At 39.8% G+C, this 19,676-nt stretch overlaps 1 protein-coding gene across 2 annotated transcripts in view; it reads right to left on the reverse strand.

Moving 5' to 3' along the window:
* Positions 1 to 19,676, reverse strand: part of rps6kal (ribosomal protein S6 kinase a, like) — a 170,775-nt gene that overhangs the window by 106,774 nt on the left and 44,325 nt on the right. The window contains exons 2-4 of one of the 2 annotated variants that reach the window (XM_073058600.1): positions 18,543 to 18,602; positions 13,318 to 13,625; positions 330 to 446 (exon numbers count right to left, since the gene is read on the reverse strand). In XM_073058600.1, coding sequence (XP_072914701.1) covers positions 330 to 446; positions 13,318 to 13,389 — 189 coding nt within the window. In that variant the 5' untranslated portion in view covers positions 13,390 to 13,625; positions 18,543 to 18,602. The remainder of the gene's footprint in view (positions 1 to 329; positions 447 to 13,317; positions 13,626 to 18,542; positions 18,603 to 19,676) is intronic. The other variant, XM_073058599.1, reaches the window with a different exon arrangement.

The raw sequence follows: 19,676 nt of genomic DNA on the forward strand, positions 1-19,676 counted from the left end.
AAATGTTTCAGGATATTGTTTGCAGTTAGCAATATTTTTTGATTAAATTGAACATCATGCTTTGCTTCTCAACCTACTGTCATTTTAATGTTGTATCTGCTTTAACAATCAGTATCACACTGTTCCACTGCAGCAACAATATTAAGGAAAACATTTAAAACAACTCATTATTTGTTTATGCTCCCTCTTATAAGGTACACAATTGAAAATAAACTGTGTAGTAAACTTTATAGAATTGAATCAGGTGGAGAAGTTTAAGTTCTTATTTAACAAGTGAAGGAAATTTTTCTCTTTAACGTACTGTACCTAAATCTGCAAAAAACACTGACCTTTCCAAAAGATCCCTGACCAAGGACTTTCAACAACTCAAACTGTGTGGGATCAGCCCTCTCACACCCTTCCTTCACGTGGTGTGTGATTGGAATCTCCTTGAATCTTCCTTCATCCTGAAAAACAAAATTTAGAACATGATTAAACATCCTAACAGGTAAGAATCATATTTAAACAAAAATTCCTGCAAAATTAACAGATTGGAATGTGTTTTTGTTAGAGTGAAAAATGCCTAAAAAGAGAAGAATATTTTATTCAGGCACCAAGCAAGTTCACACAAAAAAAGAAATAAGTTTATAAGACTACCTAGCAATGATCAGCTTTCATATTCTTAGAAAGAAACACTGGTCATTGAATATTGCTGCTCTACTTCCAACATTCTCACAGCCACCTACTATCGGACAAATTAAGCTTTGCTCAAGAACATTTGGGTGCCCAGACTCAAATGGGAGGAACAATAAGTTGAGGTAAGATTAATGTCTACCGGTGTCAACAGAAAATGGATAAAGATGCCATTCTTACAGCTTTGTGAAAGTGTCAGCCCTTATTTAATCAAGTAGCTTCTAATATATGGGAACCCAATCTTTCCCTCAAAACCTATTCATCTGGATCATGTCTGAGGAAAAAGCAAATGGCAAAACAGCAATTCCAATAAAGATGGTATAACATTTTTTAAGCATAAGTACACAGCACCGAGTTGTTTTAAATCTGGCAGACAGATTTTAGTCTACAGATAGCAAGAATTTCTGCTGCCCATATGCTTCACAAACATGGAGTACCAAAAGGGGATACCTCTCGAAGAATTGGAGAAATACAACCAATACTATCTCAACCACATTCTCCAAATCCACTGGCAGAATAAGTAACCCAATATCAATGTCCTCTCCCTGACCAATATCCCAGCTTCAAGGCTCAAGTTGGATTCACCTAGCTCCAGTTGTCTCGTTGAAAAACATTGTCTCGTTTTTACTGTGTACTGTACCAGCAGTTATGGTCGAAATGACAATAAAAAGTGACTCGACTTGACTTGACAGTGGACAGACCACATCACATGCATGCTCAATATAAAGACAATAGAAAACAAGTTCCATCACAGCTTAAGATTACTATGATGGAAAGGAAAAGTTTTAAGGACATTCTCAAAGCCTCCTTGAAAAAAATGTAATACTTTTGCTGGCTCATGGGATTCCTGACTTGTGACCAATCAAAATTAAAGAGCAGCCTCCAGAAGGGCACAAGGAACCTTGAACCTCTTCACTGGGAGGTGCAAGGCCAGTAAAATTAGAGGGAACTATCACCTCCTATACTACCTCCCAATCCAGTAATGCATCTCCTGCCCATCGGTGGGAGTTTTCAGATCCTACTAATGAGTACATTACATCTAGAAAATCAGAAGTAACTTTATTAAAGAGCCAGGACCAGGATTCAAAAATAAAATGCAATACACAGATTATTCTTGTTTCTGTAGCTTTACCTTTGGCAATGGGATTCATCTTTGACTGAAATATTGCAAACTATGCTAACCACAAGTACTGTGAAACAAAGCAAAATGAGGGAAACTGTAAAGAGTAATGAAAGGATGGGAAACATTTCACTTACAAATTAGCAATTTGGACCAATATCCCAATGGTAATTAATCTTGCATCAGCCACATTTTAGCTGATAACACTTTCATCTGAGACAGAAAAATCTGGATTCAAATCACACTTTCATACAAACATCTAAAATGACACTGCACTACAATGTCAGAGATGCCAACCTTTAGTTGAGGCCCAGTCTAATCCTTCACTTGCAAGATTGTCACAATTTAAACAAAGCATTGGGGTTATCAATCCTCAGCATCCTCGCCAACATTTATCCCTCAGCTCTTTAAGATGTTATGAAAGGATGCAGAAGCCACTAGATAAAAATAATTTTGTCATTCTAATGACATTGGACAACAAAGATATTGCTTCCTGAATACCTTTAGGTGTATCTTATGAATTTTGGGCTACTGATCATGAAAATCACCATGAAATTTCCCTATCATGCACCATTTTTTAATAAACTTATGTTTATTATTTTAATTCATAATTCAAGTCAATTAAAATGTTGCCTATAATGTAAGCTGGGATGTTTCCAACCTTGTTCAGGCATGCTTAGGCAGCGCGGCTGCTGCATGGCAGGACAGGTTTTAGTAGTAATTATTGGGTTCAGGACTGTAAGGATGGAATTTGCTATCACTAGGCACAAAAGTTTCTATGAAGAATTTTGATATTTGAGACAGATGCTTCTCAGAATAACTGATGCCAAGATTAAGGAAAGCATCCACAAATCAAACAGGTCATCAATGACAGGCAATTTGAAGAATTTCTAGTGGGACTGGAGAAAATCACATGGAAGGCATTCAAGGAAGTCGTTGAAATTTTTCCCGGCATCTACAGAGCACCAATCTACATGCAGCTGATAGAAAGCATGCTTCAAGCATATAAAACCATGAAATGCAACATGTCACTGAGGATTCATTTTCTACATTCTCATTTAGAATTCTTCCCTGCAAATCTTGGTGCTGTTAGTGATGAGCATGGTGAAAGGTTTCACCAGGACATTGCGGTCATGGAGAAAAAATACCAGGCCAACTGTAATCCATCAATGGTGGTGAATTATTGTTGGACACTTAGGCGAGAAGCCTCAGACACTAAATACAAATGAAGATCATTAACAAAATATCTTTAACTTAGTTGAACTATTGCAAGGCATCAGCAGCATTATGCAGTTAAACACATTATATTCAATAGAAGTTAATTTGTTGTTTCTCCAAATTCCTACGTAATACAATTATTCTGAAATTATTTGTGTTCATCTTCAAGCAGTCTATCATAAACAAAAAATTCTGAGGAAGCAACACTTTTGAAAAAATTTTTTATCCAGTGTGATTAACCAATCTCTAGTAAGCTTTCTAGATTATATATTACTCAAAAAAAGATGGCTGGTGGTTTAACAGATGGTGGTTTATTTGTCCCGTGTTACAATAAAGGTGCACTTCCTTTATTGTGCTTTATTCCTGGTGATTTATTGCGCTTTTCAAAGCACAATATCTGTTAACACTGAATGAAAATGCAGAAGCAAACACAGAAAAATCTGAATACCATGTCAAAACAAACAAAATTCCATTACATAATGGTGCACACTATACAGAATCAGGTTCATTATCTGTCATGTGGCATGAAACTTTTAGTTTTGTGACAGCACTACAGTTCAAGACATATAACTCACTATAAGTTGCAGTTGACAGACTAGAGCAAGAGCAAGAGAGACAGAGCAAAAGAGGTACATGGACCATTCAGAAATCTGACGGTGAAGGGGAAGAAGCTTTTCCTAAAACATTGAGTGTGGCTCTTACGTACCTCCTCCCAGATGGTAGGAATGAGAAGAGGGGGTATCCTGGAAGGTGAGGGGCCTTAATGATGGATACTACCTTTTGAAGATGGCCTTATTGGTGTGGAGGCTTGTGTCTATGATTGAGTTGGCTGAGTCTACTACTCTCTGCAGGTTCTTTCAATCATGTGCATTGGAGCCTCTATACCAGGCAGTGGAGCAGTCAGAATGTCTCCACCTACATCTGCAGAAATTTGCTACTCTTTGGTGACAAACCAAATCTCTTCAAACTTGTAATAAAATAGAGCTGCTTACATGCATCTTTGTAACAGTGTCAATATATTGGGTACAGGATAGATTCTCTGATACTCTGATGCCCAGGAACTTGAAGCTGCTATTTCCACCACTGATCTGTCAATGGGGATTGTTGCGTTTTCTCCTGACTTCCCTTCCTGAAGTCCACAGTCAATTTCTTGGCCTTGCAAGTTTTTTTTTGTGACACCACACAAGTAGCTGATCTTGCTCCTATATGTTTCTTTGTTGCCATATGAGATTCTGCCAACAGTAGTATCATCAGCAAAATTACAGATAATGTTTGAACTATGTCTAGCCACGCAGTCACGAGTGTAGAGTAGAGCAGAATAGTAGGCTAAGCACATATCCGTGAGGTGCACGTGTTGATTACCAGCAAAGAGATAATGTTATTCCCAATCCCTACTGACAGTGGTCTTCCAATGAGGAATGTCAAGCATCCAGCTGCAAAGGGAGGTACAAACGTCCAGAATTTGAAGCTTGTTGATTAGTTCTCATGGGATGACGATGTTGAAAACCAAGCTGTAATGAATAAACTGCAAGTTGATGTATGTATTGCTTTTGTCCAAGTGCTTTAGCCTGTGAGATTGTGTCTGATGAAGACCTGTTGTGGCAGCAGGCAAACTGCAATGGGTCCAGGTCTTTGCTCAGGCAGGAGTTAATTCTAGCCACTATGCACTAAATACCTTCTATTTAGAAAAGCAAATGGAACAAACAGACAGCTGTTTCAGGATTGAAGGATTCATGACTCAAATCTGGAAATAAAAGCACAAACACCCACATTACAGCCCACTACAAACTTGAATCATAAATGCAGATTTACTAAAAGACTATTTCTATTGGAAGGGATGTAATATAAAAAAATGTATTTTCAGAATTTTTTTCATGGACATTATACAGGCCAACTATAATTTGAAATGTCTGTTTTCTCCACTACTCCAAAACCATTCAGCTGAATGGATCTATGTTGATGACTGTGCTCCATACAAGCTTTCTCCCACCTTTCCTAACCTCAGTGTGATATACTTCGAAATAAATCTATTTCACTTTCACTTATATACTTTTGACTTGCAGCTGACAACGTAAGATTATTCAGGTCAAATGAACTCAAGAAAGCATCACAAAATGTATGCCAACTCATCATTCTAAATTAGGACCAAATCCTTTGGTTGCATAAAAATAAAACATATGCATTTTTCCAAGTGTAACACCTTCTTAAAGACTAAACACCAAACTTCATCAGTAGTTTCAAGATATTTGAAGGCCTTGGTCCAACATGGCAGGCCTTGTAATGGTCAAGAGAAACAAAAAGGTAGAAAACATTTTAGCAATATTAATCTGAAATCAACTCATTATTCCTGAATACTGAAGTAATTTAATATTAACAATGACATAAAATGCAAAATTCCTTCAAAGATACAATGCAATTTGAGGTTGGTTACACAATTCATACCCTAGACATACCTCCAGAGGAGCCCCAGAGGTGGAAAGGATGATCCGCTCTGACAGGACGGATCTAAGAATGTTAACCTTTGCAAATGAACCAACCGTTAACAAGTGAGATGCATTTGTGGCAAGGGCTGCAAGAACATGCATGGCCTAAAAACACATCAGGCCAAAATAAAATGCCTGGAGTAGGAGAGAGCAACACAGCACTCAGGATTTACTCTTAGTGAAACACAGGAGCAGCCCAGCCTGGAGTCACCCCACAGTGCCCAGAACTTCCAAGTGCAAGAAACTCCCACTAAAGGCAGACTAGCAGAACACCATCGAGTTAGTTTGCTCCAGCAAACCAATGGAGGGAGTGGGTGCAGCTTGAGGGCATAGTCCAAATCATTGAGGCAATAGCCAAAGGAGATGTCAATAGACAACTCCAGAGCATGTAAACTATCATTGCCAGCTTTGCTACTGAGAGAAACGGCCTAGTGGAGAAAGCCAGCAAAGGCCTCTACACAAGGGCAACCAAAATACACCAGCTGCATCCGATCCCTGGCTAAACAGTATGGGGGTATCGAGGGAAGAAGAGAGACCACCACTTGCCAAACTCTCTAGCATCCTGGGGGAGGGGGGAATATTACAAACCCCTATGGATTCACCAAGCAGGTGGGGCTGGGCAGCTGTTCAGGAAACAGAATGGTTGGAATGGTGCAGCAGAGAGCTTGACAAGGTGAGAGGGTGCACTGAAGCAGATGACTCCTAGTCCAACATATGACGGGCAGAACCTCAGTGCATCGTTCATGATCCAGGCCTAGTCCAGCAAACCTTTTTGTTGGGGCAAAAGTGAGGCATCATCATGTCCTCTCTGTCCTGGCAGAAGGACCCTGGAACACATCCTCAGCAGCTGCCCAAAAGCCTTGATAGAAGGACCAGGTGTCAGGTGGCAGAAAGTTATCTCCTTGGCCTTTAACAACAGTATGCACCTCTGTCAGCCCAGAAAGCCCATTATAGCCTTTGTCAAAGCTGGAGCCCAAATACAGCCTCAACCCAGATAGCTAACCAGCAGATTTACATGCCATGGTGACTGACTGGCAACTGAAAGTCAATCTTGGCAGGCAATTAAAGATCCCTGACTTCATCGCATCATTATCAAAGAGGCATATCATGGTAACTCTGTCTGAAACCTCAAAGCAGGTGGTTATGGCAGAACTGACAGTGCCTTGGGAAGACCAGATTGAGGAGACATTAAAGAGTAAGACAACCAAATAACAGGAGCTGGCAGAGCAATGCCAGAGATAGGGTTGGAGGACATGATGTGAGCCTATAGAGGTGGTGTGTAGAGGCTTTGCTGGTTGATCATTATGTAGAACCCACTTTTGGCATTATGGGGACTGCAAAGAAAAAAACCATCAGGACCACCACAGAGGCTGCTGACCCGAGTCTCCAGATAGCTATAAATCAAGAGATGTGACCTGCAGACCAATGCTGCTACCACACAAACCAGGGCCTGATCAACCCTGGTGAGATTGTCTGAAGTTGAAAGACCTGAAATACCCAATGACTTCAGGTTTTATCACTGATAATGATCATCCTACAAAGTATCTCAGCATCATACAGCAAATTTCCAAATACCAGGCTCCCTAAAATAATTATCTCATAGTAATAAGTTGTTGCATGATAAAATAACTCATTTGGGGTTTTGTGTGTAATTGAACCAAATCAACCAATACCGTCTGATTCTGCAAATGACATCTGCTACCGTCCCAGTAAAATCTGATCAATGTCAACCAACTACAAATGCGGAGAAACTGAAAATGGCCCATTCACAAATTAACACTACGTGCCAGGCTTGATGAAAATGCAGAATTTCAAAAACCATTCAGTTTTCAGAAAAAAACATGCAATGATATCGCTATAAAATTTGAACTTTTGCACTTCACATTATTATCAATAATAGCATTTAGCAAAGTACGAATGAAACCTTTGCAGAAAAGAAGAACATGCATTGATATGCTGCTTTCTATGACCTTTGGATGTGAATAAGCTCATTACAGTCACTGCAGTATTTTATTAACTGTTGGTAGTGTTATTATCTAGAGACAACTAATTGAAATGCATCAAAGCCCAACAAACTGCAACGATAATTAAAGCTTTGTGCTGGATTTTTCTGTTACCATCGTCATTTTGACTGACCCCAGCAGATGGGCCATTGGAAATGTGTCAATAATAACGAGTTCTGTTTTTTTAAGTGTTCTGCATGACACCCACACACTAGGAAATTACAACATACAGTCATTACCTTGTGCATAAATTACAAAAAACATCACATTATTATGCCTTATCCTTAAATGCCTTAATTTTAAGTGCCCCTATTTCACAAAAAGTAAGTTGCAACAATTATCAAACAAATAGTTATGACAATTAGTTCTGGGTATTGATCAAAGTCAACAGGAAAACTTTCTTTTCCACAAATAATGCTAACAATTTAATAATTAAGCAGTTATTTCAGTGCAAAAGTAAAAATCTCAGTGAATCCCATTTAGACAACAAAATATGCACCTGCATCATTATTCAATTTTGTATATAGTGGATTCCATTTAATTGGGCCATCAGTTGATCAAGGAAGCTGCTTGTTTAGGACAACTCTTAAAGAACAAAAACTAATCAAGAAAATAGCCGGGATTCCCTTTGTTTATTTAGGACTCTATGCCGCATAACTGGGGCAGGAGACTATTGCCAAACAGGTTCTAATTAGCATCAGTCACACACATTTGCGTGGCCTTTAGATGCTACACCGAGCTTAGAGCGCACGGTTTTTGAATAGCATCAGTTGCATGAGTTTGTGTTCAAAAAATAGTGCTTTCTGTCAATTACATGTTGGTGAGAAATAAGCAGTAAGAGAATTCCAAACTGTTTGGCTCACTGCGGTTTCAAGCATTCAGGCTTGGAGATGCCAGAACAGGCAGGAGTAAAAATGAAATGATCTCACTACTTCAACAACAGAGGAACTATGAGCAATTTAAAGGTATCGACAATCATCTTGAATATTACAATGGAAATGAAGATTTGGAGGAAGTATTTGTTGATAGCACTGTATGAAGGTAGTCCATAATCTACACTAGGTGTCTGCACTGAATTTGTTCATTGCATACATTACATGAATTCCTCCTATTTTAGTACTGCAGTATAACTGGTAGTTTTCCAATGTGTTTTCTATGTAATTTAATTTAAATACATAGTTTGTGACTCAGTTTGTCTTTTTTATATGTTTACAAGTCAAGTCAAGTCACGTTTTATTGTCATTTCAACCATAACTGCTGGTACAGTACACAGTAAAAAACAAGACATTTTTCAGGACCATGGTGCTACATGAAACAGTACAAAAAGCTACACTGAACTATGTGAAAAAAAACTACACTAGACTACAGACCTACCCAGGACTGCATAAAGTGCACAAAACAGTGCAGGCATTACAATAAATAATAAACAAGACAATAAGCACAGTAGAGGGCAGTAAGTTGGTGTCAGTCCAGGCAATAGTTTCCCTGAAACTTTGTCTAATGGGGCAGCTGCTTAATTGGGCCAAAAAATGTACTGGGTCCGATTAAGTGCCAATTAACCGGAATCCACTAGATTAGATAGACTTTCTTGCATGAAACAAGGAAAAAGACATAAATACTGGAAGAACAAATCTTTATCACTACAGACAGACATTTCCTTACAATTATATAAAAATAAAAGTTGAAATGCACCTCCATATTTGATTGATAAGCAATTTATTTTTTAAACGATTTTTATATTCACTCTGCATGAGAAGGCATTCCAAAAAACTAGCAATGTAATAATATCCAGTTATATTTGATGCCATGGCTGCAGTACAAACACTGGACAGAGCATTGCCAGAATTCTCAATTTATGCTTGAATGGTACATGTGATGTTATACATTCCCCAAGTCACAAATGAAAAATTCAGTCAAAAGTAATGTTATATTATTACTTCAGCACTGAATTAAAAAACATAAACTTTGAATTATGTGATCTGTTCCTGACGTGGAACTACCACATTGAGAGGCAAGAATGTTACCAATAAAATACAGCTAACTCAAACTTCTCAGGAAAGTTAACTTAAGTGTTAATGGAATCTAACTGGACTTCCATAAGACCTTTGATAGGTCCCAGATGAGAGGGGAGGAGGAGAATTGCCCTAGGAAGTAAGACCCCATGGGATACTGGTCAATTTGGTAAAATGAATCTGAAATTGGCTTAATGACGCAGTTGTCTGTAAACAGTAATTTATCACAAGGATCAGTATTGGGACCCTTGCTGGTTATATACGTTAATAATCTGGATGTGAGTGGAGGAATTATGCCGTTAATTCTCAGAAGACAAAGACTGGAAAGGTATTGAAAGCGAAGAGAGTAATTATTGGCTGCTCAGCGTTGTTGGTAAGATGGACAGAAAAATGGTAAGATGGAATTTCATCTTGAATAAAAATGAATGGCAAGACTTTGTAGGTCACAGCAAAAGGCAAATAAGATCATTGGAGAGTTGGCCTTATTATCCTAGGTATTGAATGTAAATGCAGGTAGGTTGCAATTTAACCAAATAAAACATTAGTAATACAACAGCTGGTGAACTATGGGCAGTTTTGTTTGTTACACTATAGGAAGGATGTGGTTGTACTGGAGAGGTACAGAAAATATTCACCAGTATGTTGCCTGGTCTCAATTATTAATAGATAATGGATAGGCTGAGTTTGTTACCTTTGGAGTGAATAGGTTGTGATGCAGTGGTGGTCCTACATGCAGGCATGGATTGCAAATTAAATTTGAATTTATACAGTCTTACTTTTAACCCAATAGCAAAAGGAAAGTTACTGATGATACAGATGATGATGACTTGCCGGAAGAACAATTGTATCATGCCCTGGATTTGAGGTGACAGGCCCTTAAAAACTACAAGCAGCTTCCTTTTTGCATTGCTTGATTCTCATAACTGCAACTAACAACTTTACCACAGATCCAATTTTAATGCATCTAGTGTCACACAGGACAATCATTATTCTATCCCTTTTCTCTATCTTTGTTACTGTAGCATGGCACTTCTTATCTCCAAAATGTTATTGGAAAATCGGTGAACATGCATAAACTTGAAGGGTCAAATGGCTTCCTATTGAAGGCAATATGGAAATAAGTTTTTCATCAATGTAAACTGCTCAATGTATGTCACATCACTTCAAAACCAAGGTCACTCCAATCTCAATGACCCTGTAACAGTAAAAATATATTTATGTGCACAGTCAGTGGCCAAACTCTACATTATTGTCAACTTGTCAGTTGAAGTACGAGAGAATAGCACAAAACATCCTCAACAAGGAGTGTCTGCCAATCCCCCCTCATAGAATAGCACAACCTGCTAACAATAAAGGCTCACAAGACACTGGAAATTGCAAATATTTTCTTTCATCTTTGGAAGCACCTACCAACAAAAGCAAACAGCAATGAAATTCACCAGTATAATCTGAGTGTTCAAAGTTTATTACTTCAAACTCAGCATAAAGCTCTTAGTCGACTAGGCAGCAGTAAAAACAGGTTCTAGTCACACACATCCAGTAACAAGGCCACGTTATTCTCCTGCCAGATACCGAATGTCCAAAACAGGCACACTAGTCTAAGAATCAGTGAGAGATTGCTGCAAGGACAAAGGAAGTACTTCAAAGATGGTATCAAAGTCTACAAGAAAAGTTTATCATCTTCACCAAATTGAGGAGGTCCTACACCTATAACCACTCAAAACGGGCAAGCATTCAGGATGGCACTGAGGATGTTGCTGGGTGCAAGTAGAAGTCCAAAAAGGAGAAGGAACTACACCTATATCATACTATATCATCTCCAAAATTAGCAGGTTCCACTGTCATCAGTCATCTTATAATCTGTAAAACTAGAAGTTATCCTTCACCTATCGGGCTGCCCCATCTGTGAGGAGAACTAGAGCAAAGTTATCTTGGGGAACCTGATTGTTCAGAAGGTCATTGGTGGCTGAGTGCTACATCAACAATAACTTTCATTACCATGTTGATGATTAAGAGTAGACATTGGACTGCAGACAGACAGATTTGATTTACATTGCCTTTCAGGCTTTCAGAAGGCATTTGATGTTAACTTGGTACTCTTGTCCAATACAGTGAAAAACCAGTTGTGCATGCTGTTCAAACAGATCAATTCATTACAATAGTGCATTGAGTTAGTACATGGTAAAACAATAAGTATAGTGCTACAATTACAGAGAAAAGCAGTGCAAGAAGTCAGTAAGGCACAAGGTCATAATCAGGTGGATTGTGAGGTCAAGAGGCATTTATCTTTCTAGGAAACCACTAAATGGTTTTCACAGCAGGATAAAAGCTGTTCTTGAGTCTGGTGCAATGTGCTTTCTGGTTATTGTATCTTCTGCCTGATGAGAGGAGGACTAACGTCTAGAATAGGTGGGGTCTGTGATTACACTGGCTGCTTTACCAAGGCAATGAGAATTGCAACTTGAATCCAAGGAGTGGAAGCTGCTTTCAATGAGGTGTAATGCTGTGTCCACAACTCTACAGTTTGTTACAGGCATCTCCCATATCAAGCTGTAATGCATCCGGATATGACAACCACATAAGAGAATATTAAAACAAAATTAGAACACAATCTACTGGCATGGATATTGTGAAAGAAAACACAATGAGAATAAAAAGGCCACTTTTGATTTAGGAGGCTGAGATTATTGGTGTGCTGCAGGGATCAGTGCTGGGACCAAGCTGTACAGAAATAATATTAATGTTTTATAGGAGTTTGCATATCACTTTAAATTCCTCAGTGTTATTATTTCAGAGGACTTGTCCTGGGACCAACACAAAGTACAATTATGAAGAAAGCACCACAGCACCTCTATTTCATTAGGAGTTTGCAAAGGTATGGCATGACAGCTGATAAACTTCTAGAGATGTGCAGTGGAGAGTATATTGACTGGAGTATCACAGAGTGGTATGGAAATACCAATGCCCTTGAACAGAAAATCCTACAAAAAGTAGTAGATACAGCCCAGTCCTCACCACTACATGAAGCATTGTTGCAGGAAAGCAGCATCATCAGGGACCCCACCACCCAGGACATGCTCTCTTCTCAATGCTGCCATCAGGAAGAATGTACAGCATCTTGAACATGAGAAAGTCTGCAGACATTGGAAACCCAAAGCAACTCACACAAAATGCTGGAGGAACTCAACACATCGGACAGAACCTATGGAAGTGAATAAACAGTTGACATTTCAGGTTGAGACCCTTCTTCAAGACTGGAAAGGAAGGGGGAAGACACCAGAATAAAAAGGTGGGTGAGAGGAAGGAGGATAGCTAGGTGAGAGGTGAAGCCAGGCATGTGGGAAAGGTAAAAGGCTAGAGGAGGAGGAATCTGATAGGAGAGGAGAGTGGACTGTAAGAGAAAGCGAAGGGTGAGAGCACCCAGGGGGAGGTGATAGGCAGACTAAGAGGTGAGAGGCCAGAGCAGGAAATAGAAGAGGGGTGTGGGAGGTTTTTTTTAAAACCTGAAGAAGGCATTGATATTCATGCATCATGTCGTTGGCTACCCAGATGGAATACAAGGTGTTGCTCCTCTAGGTGGCCTCATCGTGCCACAAGAGGATGCCATGGACTGAGATGTCGGAACAGGAATGGGATTAGAAATTAAAATGTTTGGTCACTGTAAAGTTCTGCTTTTGGCAGATGGAGCAGAGGTGCTCAATGAAGTGGTCCCCAATTTAAGATGGGTCTCACCAATGTAGAGAAGATCACATGGGAGCAGCGAACACAACAGACAACCCAGCAAGTTCACAGGTGAAATATTGCCTCACCTGGAAGGACTGCTTGAGGCCCAAATTGGAGGTGATGGAGGAGCTAACGGGCAGATGTAGCACTTTGGCCATTAGCAGGATTAAGTGCCAGGAGGGAGGTGTTGTTGCTTCATATGGTATTCACACCTCTAACTGAAGTGGCCAGGGAGTGGCAGATGCAGGTCTATCCATTCAGCAGCAGGGGTTGGATCGATCTTTGTTTGGCATCTCCATCCACAGCCGTTCCAACGTGGGTGGCACTAAGTTGGCATCACCTGATGTGGAGTCCTTGAAGCACCCAAGCCTCCACTCAATGTCAATGTGTTGATCTAGGTCATGGGGGAGGAAGCAGATTAGTGGAGAGAGAAGAATGGACAAGCGAAACACGGAGGGAACAATCCCTGCGGAAAGCGGAAGGGAAGGTAAAGGTATGTTTAGTGGTAGGATCCCTTGGAGATGGTGGAAGTTGTGGAGCATGATGTGTTGGATGTGGAGGTTCATGGAATGGAGTTAAGGACAAGAGGCACTCTACCACTGTTAAGGCAGCGGGAAGATAGGGTGAACACAGATATTTGGGAAATTGAGGAGATGTGGATGAAGGTAGCATGAACCGTAGAGGAAGGGAAAAACCCCTTACTTTGAAGGAGGATGTCATCTCTGATGTCCTGGAAGGGAAAAATGCACTGCAGAGACCAAAGAACCAAGAGAAGGGAATAGCATTTTTACAGGAGACAGGGTGGGAAGAGCTATAGTCAAGATAATCATACGAATCAGTGGGTTAATAGAAGATGTCGGTCAACAATTTGTCTCCAAAGATGGAGTCAGAGAGATCGAGAAAGAGGATGGAGGTGTCAGAAATGGGCCAAGTGACATCGGAACCTTAGGACTCACACCACCAGGTTCACGAACGGTTATTACCCCTCAACCACCAGACTTTTGAACTAAAGGCGATAGCTTCACTCAACATCACTTGCCCCATCATTGAAACATTCCTACAACCTATGGCCTTACATTCAAGGGCTATTCATTTCATGTTCTCAAAATATTGATTATTTATTTATTATTTTCTCTTTCTTTTTGTATTTGCAGTTTGCAGTCTTGTGCACACTGGTTGGATGCCAAAGTGGTGCTGTCTTTCACTGATTATATTACGGTTATTATTCTATTATGGATTTATTGAGTATGCCCACAAGAAAATGAATCTTAAGCTGGTATATAGTAACATATATGTACTTTAATAATAAATTTACTTGGAACGTTAAAAAGCTAAGAGACAATGTGGGCAGCAATGAGGATGCAGAGGGACTTTAAATGGATATTGATGAGAAAATGCAGAGGCATCACAACATAAAGCACAAAAATGGTTACACTGGCTAACCAAATCTGTGTTGACCATAAACAGGTACATCAAACCTACATCCTCCACACATTTTGATCAACTCTCCCCACATTCTATCAATATCAAACAAATTTTGGGAAATTTATAGTGGCAAATTAACCTACCATCTTACATGCAGTTAGGAATGTGGGGAATACTAAAGTGTCTGCTGGAACCCTCATGGTCACAGGGAGAACATGAAAACTCCACATGGATACGACCTGTGGTCAGGATTAAACCTGGGTCCCTGGCAATGTAACAGAACCAGTTTAATCTTGACCAGACAGCCCACCATGCAGGGATCTAGCAAATGGAACCTAAAGTAGAAAAATGAGATGGCTTCTACTTTGGCAGAAAAAGATAACACCATTCAATGATGATACTCAGCATTCAGTACTTCGAGCTTCAGCAATCTGTCAGCGGGCCTCTGAGTTCACATCAGTGAAAAGCAGCATTAAGACTGCACCCAACTGCTCTGAGATGCACTGTTCCTTACTTCAGGGACTAACACACATTTATGCTCTGTCTGCAACGGCTTTCTTGAGCTTCCGGTTGCAAGCTATTTTTACTTCTAGAGCTCAAAGTTCAAAGTACCTTTATTATCAAAGTATGAATACAAAATACAACTCCTGAGATTCATCCTCCCACAGGCAGCCATGAAACAAAGAAAAACCATGGAACCCGTTCAAAAATTACATCAAACACCAAACACGCAAAAAAAGAACAAATTGCACATATAGCAAAAGCCAATGAACAAAACATGGAATATCAAAATCCAAACCAGGAATCCAGTAGTATTCAGTTTAGTCCATTCAGCGCCATGCCACTAACTTGCCACAGGGTCATTCTTCGATGAAGTGCCCCAGTCTGCATAGATCATCCCAATCAAACAGCAAAAAAGAGAGTAACCAGAATTCAGGAACACATACAAAATGAATCAGAAGACTCCTGCACGTTCCTCCGACAGCAGCTAGTGAGAGGGAGAGGAAGACCGGTCAAACGCAGGCAGAAGATGCCGAGCACCTGGCCATCTTCCACTCTTGTCGACTTCAACTTTGCTCGACGCCTCATCGGAGAGGAGCAATGGAGTTGATCATGGGCTCAAGCTCCGTCTCCCAGCTTTCAAGTTTCTAGGCCGCACACTCTACTCTAAACCTCACCGAACTCCTTCAGAACAACAAAGTGCCAGATTGCTGAATCAGCCAAAAAACACACCATCAAAATATAAACCACAGGTTCTGATTGCACACAGCTTAGTAGCAAATCATGTCTGAAAGGAGTAATTTTGTTAACTGCCTGCAGGACATTGCCAATGGTCACGTTGCTCGCTGGTGCCATCTTGAAGAAGCAAAAGCTCCCAGTTCCCATACATAACTGCTTATCCTAGGCATCCTTCATTGTAAGGATGAGGCTAATACAAACCAGAAGGACTAGCACTTCATTTTCTGTCTGGTAGTCTAAAACAAACAGTACGAATTTCAAATTCTTAAACTGAACCCCTTCTGTTCCTTTCCCTCTCCCAATCAACATAGGTTCTCTCACACACCCACTTCTTTCCGAAACATCATGTCCCATGTTAGCCAGTTTCTTTACCCTCTCCAACCTGGCTTCAGGTGCCTATCACCCACACATTCCCCACTGAGATACTTAACCCCTCTCCTGACCATTCCCACCATTCTTCCTTTATCTGATTCCACACATCACTTCTGTTTTACCAGGTTCCATAATCTGCAGCCCTTTGTTTCCACTTATCACCTCCTAGCCTCTATTATTTTCCATTCTTCTCTCCCACCAGGCTCTATCTGTCCATCAATCTCACTACACGCTGATCCACCTATCACCCACCAGCTCCTGCCTTGATCTTTCCGTTCCCTCTTTATACTGGCTATCTCTCCTTTACTCACTCAGCCTTGATGCAATGTCACAATCTAATACATTGACCACCTCTTTGTTTCCACAGATGCTGCCTTACTTGCCTCTAGCAATTTATTTCTTGCTTTATATTGAAGTTGGAAATCCATAGATTTTAAGATTTTGTTGGAATCTTGGGAAGCGGGTATAGTGCAAGCAAAGTGAGTGTGAGGTAAAAGATCAGCCTTGATCTTAATAAGTGCCAGAGCAGGCATGAGGAGCAGGTTGACTCTATTCACATTTCCAATCTTGTGTGCCTGGATTTATCCGCGGGACAGCTTCTATAATTAAGACATCAGTGCCCAGAGGTTTGTGAGAGGACTTTGAAAGATCAAATAGACTGAGTGTAGACTGATTCCAGCTGACCTAGTCATAATTATACTAAGGTGCTTTGATATAGTGGCTATGTATCAAAATGCAGAGAATCCTGGGTCATTACAAAGATTCAAAGTTTCACTTAATATCAAAGTACGTATGCAGTGCACAACTCTGTTTTGTGGCTATCTGGAGAAGACAAATCTCAAAGAAAAACCACAGAAGTCATTCAAAGTGAAACATCAAACCCAATCGACCCCAAATCCCCATCCCCTGCACAAAACAATAAAAAAATGGAAGAACATTGACCCCAATCCCCCACACAAATAAATTAACAAAACAGAAGAGCATTGACCCCAAGATCCCCTTACCCACACAAAAAACTAACAAAACAGAACATCAACCCCCCACACAAAAAAACCTAACAAAACGCAAGAACACTGACCACCAGCACCCCTCCCCCACAAAAAATAATAAAACATAAAAACAATTACCTCAAATTCCCCCTCCACCACACAAAATAAATCTAACAGAAGAACATTGACCCCAAACCCTCCCGCCCCTGCACAAAAAAACAAAATACAAAAGAGCAAACCCCCTCTCCTCACACAGACAAGAAAAAAACAGGTGAAACCACAGAATGTAAAAACCATACATTACATAAGTCCACAGAAGGAAGGCAGATTAGAGTCCAGCACTTTGTTATTTTATACATTACATAAAGGCGTAAGGGTGGTAGATTTTCTTCTATGAAGGCCATTAATGAACTACTAATATGATTCACTACACTTAAAGAAACATCTTTGTTTTTTTTAACCAGAGTCTGATAATTTCATGGTTATATAACCAAGACTACTTTTTCTCCATCTTTTGGAAAAGTTTAGTTGATTTACCTAAACCCCGCAAAAACCAAAGTGGGATTTCAATTGAGACTCTGGATTGTTTAAGCCTTCAGATTGCTGGTCTGGTATTTTAACCACTGAACCACCATACTGCATATATATTAAGAAAGGAAAATAATTCATCACGTTTAGATGAGACTGAAAAAAAATTGTGAACCGTGAATTAGTTTCAAAAGAACTCATTTTACCTAAAATAAAAACATCTATTAAGCAGAAATGGTTAAATGCAGATGGTCAGACGAAGGTGGCAAGAAAACAAGTAAAAGGTGTGTGGGGACTCAAAGAGTCGAAGCCTTCCCTCAATCTTAATTAGATTAATTCAAAAGGACAGTTAAGTTAGCCTAACTATGATAATGATGCAACTTCAGTTTCGAACAGAAGATATATGACTAGATATTCAGATATTACTAGATATTATAGGAATAACCTATTCACCCTCTCAAATCTGTCCCAACACAGCAACTGACTAGTAGTTCAACCTGTTTAACAGAACCAACCAAGTTAACAGAAAACGTAGCTCAAAGATTTGACACAGTTAATTGTTATACCTTTGTTTTAGAGGTCTGGGGACAGGTGGAAAAGACAACAGATTATTTAGAAAAGGAACTTGGAAAGTATTGGTTTTGATACTGTGACCATTTGCATTACACTTTCTTTTGTCCAATGAATTCCTGAAATTAACTGTTATATTACAGACAATACAACATAACTACAAAATGTTTTGCAGAAACTTTACTTACATAATGCGAATAGGTTTCATCTGCCACCATAGGTTCATCCACCATCTGATGACCATTTACCTAAAAAGGAGAAAACAACGGGACACGTCCTTACTGAAAAGACTGCAGTTATACATCTGTAGTTACTGCAATTTTCTAAATGTTATGCATTCCTAAATAATATTCAGAATCAGGTTTAATATCACCAGCATATGCTTTGAAATTTGTTAACTTTGTGACATATACTGCAATACATAAATATAGAAAAAACTGTGATTTACAGTAAGTGTATATGTGTGTGGGTAAATAGTTAAGTTAAAACAAGTAGTGCAAAAACAAAAATAAATTTTAAAAAAGGAATGAGTTAGTGTTCATGGGTACAATGTCCTTTTATAAATCAGATGGCAGTAGAGAGGCTGTTCCTGAATATCGCTGTGTATGCTTTCAGGCTTCCGTATGTACGTCCTTTCTGATGGTATCAATGAGAAGAGGACATGCCCTGGGTGATGGGGATCCTTAATGACGGACACTGCCTTCCTGAGGCACCGCTCCTTGAAGATATCTTGGATATTAAGGAGGCTGGTATCCATGATTGGAGCTGACCAATTTCATAACTTTCTGCAACTTACTTTGATCCTGCGCAGTAGCAACCCCCCCCCCCCCCACCACCACCCCCTCATACCAGACAGTGATGCAGCTAGTCAGAATGGTCTCCACTGTACATCTATAGAAGTTTCAGCATGTTTTAGGTGACAAAGAAAATCTCCTCAAACTTCTAATGAAATATAACCACCGGCTTGTCTTCTTCGTAGTTGTATCAAAATGTTGCGACCAACTTAGATCCTCAGAGATGATGACACCCAGGAATTGGAAATTGCTCACTCTCGCCACTTCTGATCCCTCTATGAGGATTGGTTTGTGTTCCCTCGCTCTACCCTTTCTGAAGTCCACAGTCAGCTCTTTGGTCTTACTAATGTTCAGTGCAAGGTTGTTGCTACACCACCACTCAACCAGCTGGGCTATCTTGCACCAGTACATCCTCTCGTCACCATCTGAGACTCTGCCAACAATGACTGGATCACCAACAAATTTATAGATGGATATTTGTTAAGTTTATGGCTTATTTTAGTTTAGAAGTAAAGCAGAGGTGTTGAA

This window comes from Hemitrygon akajei, chromosome 10 (assembly GCF_048418815.1).
Source record: "Hemitrygon akajei chromosome 10, sHemAka1.3, whole genome shotgun sequence".
Lineage (NCBI taxonomy): Eukaryota > Metazoa > Chordata > Chondrichthyes > Myliobatiformes > Dasyatidae > Hemitrygon > Hemitrygon akajei.